This window comes from Zosterops lateralis (assembly GCF_965231275.1).
Source record: "Zosterops lateralis genome assembly, chromosome: 34".
Lineage (NCBI taxonomy): Eukaryota > Metazoa > Chordata > Aves > Passeriformes > Zosteropidae > Zosterops > Zosterops lateralis.
This window is the reverse complement of record NC_139794.1, coordinates 1138266-1144267: the sequence shown is the minus strand read 5'-3', so window position 1 is coordinate 1144267 and position 6002 is coordinate 1138266. Positions and strand designations below refer to the sequence as shown.

General features: G+C 53.8%; 1 protein-coding gene across 1 annotated transcript; it reads right to left on the bottom strand.

Annotated features, from left to right (window-relative positions):
• Nucleotides 1-1058: 1058 nt before the first annotated feature.
• ZNHIT1 (zinc finger HIT-type containing 1) lies at nucleotides 1059-5918 on the bottom strand. Its single transcript, XM_083881610.1, has 5 exons — nucleotides 5856-5918; nucleotides 4927-5097; nucleotides 3860-3939; nucleotides 2792-2961; nucleotides 1059-2015 (listed from the first exon to the last, which is right to left on the bottom strand). Exons 1-5 carry the CDS (start codon nucleotides 5878-5880, stop codon nucleotides 1994-1996), a joined length of 468 nt encoding a protein of 155 aa, XP_083737736.1. The 5' UTR covers nucleotides 5881-5918; the 3' UTR covers nucleotides 1059-1993.
• Nucleotides 5919-6002: the final 84 nt, after the last annotated feature.

The window sequence follows — 6002 nt, the reverse complement described above, 5'->3', positions numbered from 1 at the left end:
CACGCCCACCGGGGAGACCACGCCCCCTTTCAGCCCCACCCACCACCCTTAAACCCCATCCACCAGGGGAGTGGCCACGCCCACTGGCGAGAAACCACGCCCACAGCTCCACCCATTGGATAAACACCGCCCATAGCTCCACCTATTGGTTAAACCACGCCCATAGCTCCGCCCACCAGGGGGATAAACCCCGTCCATAGTAAGCCCCACCCACCAAGGGAGTGACCACGCCCTCTGGGGATAAACCACGCCCCCACTAGGCCACGCCCACACAGGTGAGGAGAACTCCACCCACCAGGTGAATGTGGCCACACCCACCAGGTGGGACAAACCCCACCCCCTGGTAGGACACGCCCCTCAGGTGAGCCCCACCCCAGCTAAGACACACTGGCCACGCCCTTCACCTGGCCACGCCCACCCTGACTACACCCACCCCTTTGTTCACCTGTCCCGTCCCCAGCTCATTTGCATCTCATTTGCATCTCATTATCTCCACAGCCACAGGTGGCCTCGCCCCGCCCCTGAGGGGCGGAGCCGATGCTGATTGGCCGCCGAGGGATCCCGCCCTGGTGACGTCACAGGAGGCGGAGCCTGGGCACAACAAAGGGACAAAGGGGCGGAGCTTGGTTTGAATGGGCGGAGCTTGGCACAATATGGGGCGTGGCTTGGCTCAATTTGCATTTATGGGTGGGGCTTATATAAAAGTGGGCGTGGCTTGGTCCCAGGGCAGGGCCCCCAGCAGCCAATAGGATCTCGACTCTCACAAAGGGGCGGAGCCCCTGGGGGTGGGGGGGGAGTTGTTTGTCCAATCAAAGCCCAGAGCGGCCATTTTGGACCCCCAGCGCCAGCCAATGGCGGCGCAGCTCCGCTCTTAAAGGGCCAGCGTGGGTTTGGGGCTCTGGTTTGGTTTTCCTGTTTTTTCCCTGTTTTCTCCCCCATTTTTCCCATTTTTTCTCCCATTCCCGAGGCCCCGCCCCCTTCCCTCTGCCCCTCCCCCTCCGCTGTAGCTCCTCCCCCGCCCCTCCCCCACTCAATAAAATCGATCCCAAAGATTTTGGTAGGAAAAAAACGCAGATTTTGATTCCAAGGAGGTGCAACCGCCGCCATCTTGGGGAAGGGACCATGGCCGCCATCTATGGGGGTCGCCATTTTTGGGGTGTCACCATGGCAGCCATTTTGTGGGTATGGCTGTGGAAGCCATTTTGTGGGTGGGACCATGGAAGCCATTTTGTGGGTATAGCTGTGGCAGCCATTTTGGGGGTGTGGCCTTTGCAGCCATTTTGGGGATGTTGCCATGGCAACCATTTTGTGGCTGGAACCATGGCAGCCATTTTGTGGGTGGGGCATGGTGGCCATTTTACAGGTGGAGCCTTGGCCGCCATATTGGGAATGTTGCCATGGCAACCATTTTGTGGTGGGGCCAAGGCAGCCATATTGGGGATGTGGCCATGGCCGCCATCTATGGGGGTCACCATTTTGTTGGTGGAGCCTTGACAGCCATTTTCTGGGAGGATCCTTGGCCACCATATTGAAAATGTTGCCATGGCAACAATTTTGTGGTTGGGGCCATGGCCACCATCTATGGAGGTTGCCATTTTGTAGGTGGAGTCTTGGCAGCCATTTTTGAGGGTGCCACCATGGCAGCCATTTTGTGGGAGGATCCTGGGCCGCCATATTGGGAATGTTGCCATGGCAACCATTTTGTTGGTGGGGCCATAGCCGCCATCTATGGGTGTCGCCATTTTGTGGGTTGGGCCATGGCCGCCATTTTGGGGTGTGGCCATTTTGGAGACATGGCCAATGCAGCCATATTGGGGATGTGGCCATGGCAGCCATTTTAGGGGCGGGATCACACAAAGCACAGTCACAGCGGCCATTTTGTGGGCAGTCACGGCGGCCATTTTGGGGGCAGAGTCACGACAACCATGTTGTGGGTGGAGTCATGGCGGCCATTTTTGTGGGCGTGGTCTCAGCCGCCATATTGTGGGCGTGGTCACACCGTCCACTTCAGGCACCTGCAATGGGGAAGGGAAGGGAAAGGTCAAAGGTCACCAGGGTGTGACCCCAAATTTGGGGCTCACCTGACCTGCACATGACTCCGGATTTTTCCACATTTTTTTGACTGTTTTCACCCATTTTTTGGCCATTTTTTTCCCCATTTTTTGCCCGTTTTTTCCCATTTTTTGGCCCTTTTACCCCATTTTTTGGCCCTTTTTTCCCCATTTTTTTTGCCGTTTTCTCCCATTTCTTGATCGGTTTTTTCTCAATTTTTGGCCATTTTTTTCCCATTTTTTTGCTGTTTTTTCCCCATTTATCCCATTTTTTTGGGGATTTTGGGTCTATTCCATCCCTGGTGCCCCACAGGTGACACAGGTATGTCCCCAGCCCCAAATAACCCATTTTTTTACCATTTTTTCCCAGATTTTTTCTTCTCATTTTTTCCCCATTAACCTCAATTTTTTTCCCCCAATTCTTTTGCCATTCTTTAAATTTTTTGGCTTTTTTTTCCCCATTTTTGGCCAATTTTTCCCCATTTTTTTGCCATTTTTTCTCTTTTTTTTTGCTGTTTTTTTCTCATTTTTTGCCTGTTTTTTCCCATTTTTTGGCCATTTTTTCCTCATTTTTTGGCCGTTTTTTCTCATTTTTTGGCCGTTTTTCCCCATTTTTTTCCCATTTTTTGGTCGTTTTTTCTCATTTTTTGGCCGTTTTTAGCCATTTTTTCACCGTTTTTTCGCATTTTTGCCCCATTTTTTTTTTTATTTTTTCAGGGATTTTGGTGTTTTTCTCCTACCTGGTGTCCTGGTGTGTCCCCAGGCAGCGTGTGCAGCAGTACCTGGCCCCACAGGTGACACAGGTGTAGGCCGAGGGGAAGCCACAGACGGCACAGAAATGGCGCTGGGGGAGCCGCGACGGGGCGGCCCCGGCCGAGACGTAATTGGGGCCCTCGGCCGAGCTCAGGTTCTGGTTTTGGGGGGTTTTTGGGGGGTTTTTGGGGGGTCAGGGAGGGGAGGAAGGAACAGAGACAGAGTTTAGTCCAAAATCTGAACCAAAATGGGCAAAATTAGCCTCAAAATTCAGCTCAAAATGCAGAATTTTAGTTCCCAAAATCAGCTCCAAAATCAGCCCAAAAATGGAGAATTTTAGTTCCAAAATCAGCCCCAAAATCAGTCCCCAAATCAGCCCCAAATCCAGCTCAAAATGGAGAATTTTAACCCCCAAAACCAGCCCCAAAATCAGCCCAAAATGCAGAATTTTAGTCCCAAAATCAGCCCCAAATCCAGCCCAGAAATGGAGAATTCTAGTTCCAAAATCAACCCAAAATCAGCCCCAAAATCAGCTCCAAATGTGACCCAAAATGCCCCAAATCAGCCCCAAAATCCAGGTCAAAATGGAGAATTTTAGCCCCAAAATCAGCCCCAAAATGGAGAATTTAGTCCCAAAAATCAGCCCCAAAATCCAGCTCAAAATGCAGAATTTTAGTCCCAAAATCAGCCTCAAATCTGACCCAAAATGCCCCAAACCAGCTCCAAAATCCGGGTCAAAATTACAGAATTTTAGCCCCAAAATGCAGAATTTAGTCCCAAAATCACCAGAAATTCACCCCAAAAATACCCCAAATTCACCCCAATTTCAGCCCCCAAAAATCCCAAAATTTCCCCCAAATTCCTTCAATTTCCCCCCAAAATTTCCCCAAACTTTCCTCCAAATTCCCACAAATTTTCCGAAATTCTCCTGAATTTTCCCCCAAACTCCCCTTGAATTTCCCCCAAATTCCTCCAGATTTCCCCAAATTTTCCCAAACTCCCCTAAATTCCCCAAATTTCCCCAAATTCCCCCAAATTTCCCCCAAATTTCCCACCTGTTCCTCCAGCAGGGCCTGGAAGTTTTTGCGGAAGCGAAGCTTGAAATGATCCCCCCGAGTTTTCTTCTTCTTCTTCCCTGAAACCCCAAAAATCACCCCAAAATCACCACAAAATCACCCCAAAACTGACCCCACAGCCCTGGGACCCCCAAAAATCACCCCAAACTGACCCCACATCCTTGGGACCCCAAAATCACCCCAAAACTGATCCCCTTGGATCCCCTAAACCCCCCCAGGACCCCCCAAATCCGCCATTCCCGACCCCCTAAACCCCCCTGGGACCCCCTAAACCCCCCTGGGACCCCCCAAATCCCCCATTCCTGACCCCCAAACCCCCCTGGACCCCCCAAATCCCCCATTTCTGACCTCCAGCACCCCTTAAACCCCCCTAGGACCCCCCAAATCCTCATTCCCAAACCTCAAGACCCCCAAATCCCCCCCAGGACCCCCTAAACCCCCCCTGGGGCTCCCCAAATCCCCCATTCCCAACCCCTAAATGCCCCCAAACCCCCTTAGGACCACCCAAATCCCCCCCAGGATCCCCCAAATCCCCCATTCCCAATTCCCAGAACCCCTCAGGACCCCCCAAATCCCCCCCAGAAGCCCCTAAATGCCCCCCAGGACCTCTTAAACCGCCCCAAGGTCCCCCTAAATTCCCATTCCTGACCCCCAAATCCCCCCCAGGAGCCCCCAAATCCCCCCAGGATCCCCCCAGGACCCCCCAAATCCCCCCCAGGAGCCCCCAAATCCCCCCAGGACCCCCCAAATCCCCCTAGAACTCCCCAAATCCCCCCCAGGACTCCCCAAATCCCTCCCAGGACCCCCAAATCCCCCCAGAACCCCCCAGATCCCCCCCAGGAGCCCCCAAATCCCCCCCAAATCCCTCCCAGGACCCCCCAAATCCCCCCAGGACCCCCCAAATCCCTCCCAGGACCCCCCAAATCCGCCCCAGGACCCCCCAAATCCCCCCCAGGACCCCCCAAGTGCCCCCTAGAACCCCCAAATGCCCCCTAGAACCCCCAAATTCCCCCAGGACCCCCCAAATGCCCCCCAAACCCCCATACCAGTCTCGGCGGTGTCGCTGAAGTGGGGCAGGCGTTTCCCTGGCCGGGGCAGCCCGGCCTGTGGGTCGTCCCCGAAGTTGTCGTTCTCCAGGGCCTCGAGCTGCCGGTGCAGGCGGCGCTGCCGCGTCGGGGCGTCCAGGACCCGCCTCGGGGCGCCCTCGGGGACACGGCCTGGGGGAGTAAAAAATATACAGAATTAAACCCAAAAATACACCCAAAAATCTGGGAATTATCCCAAAAAAATCCCCCCAAAAATCCCCCCTGAAAATGGGAAATTGTCACCAAAAATCCCCCGCCAAAAATTGGGAATTGTCACAGAAAAATCAGGAATTATCCCCCCCAAAATATGAGGAATTATTTCCCAAAAGTCCCCCCCAAAAAATCGAGAATTATTCCTCCAAAAAATCAAGAATTATCCTCCAAAAATCCCTGAAAATTCCACCAAAAAATCTGGGAATTATCCCTAAAAAATCCCCCCAAAAAATCGGGAATTATCCCCAAAAAATCAGGAATTTTCCGCCCAAAAATCAGGAATTATCCCCCAAAAAATCAGGAATTATGTTCCCAAAATCCCCCCAAAAATCCGGGAATTATCCCCCAAAAAATCAGGAATTTTCCGCCAAAAAATCAGGAATTATCCCCCCAAAATTCCCAAAAAATCGGGACTTTTGTCCTGAACCGACACCGGGACCCCCCGAACTGACACCAGGACCTCCCGAACCGACACCGGGACCCCCAAAACGGCACCAAAACCCCCCAAAAGGGCTCCGGGACCCTTCAAAATCTCCCGAACCGGCACCGGGACCCCCCTGGACCCCCCGAACCGACCCCTGGAGCCCCCAAAAGAGCCCCGGGACCCCCGAACCGGCCCCGGGACCCCCGAACCGGCCCCAGAACCCCCGAACCCGCCCCGGTCCCGCTCCCCTCACCCGACGTCTTCTTCTCCCCCATCATGAGGCGACTTCCGGTCGGGCCGCCCTCCCCTGACGTCACTTCCGTTCCCGCCCTTTTATAGCTTCCCGCCATTTTGAGCGCGGCGCGAAGCCCCGCCCCTTTCCCCGCCCGCCGCCATTTTG

Excerpts from the sequence above, each read along its gene's own strand:
- ZNHIT1 (XM_083881610.1), bottom strand. The coding sequence starts at position 5,880 with ATGATGGGGGAGAAGAAGACGTCGG. Across the intron at positions 5,098-5,855 it reads GGGGGAGAAGAAGACGTCGG|GCCGTGTCCCCGAGGGCGCC; the intron begins GTGAGGGGAGCG and ends TTACTCCCCCAG. Across the intron at positions 2,016-2,791 it reads GGGACACACCAGGACACCAG|GTGCCTGAAGTGGACGGTGT; the intron begins GTAGGAGAAAAA and ends TCCCCATTGCAG.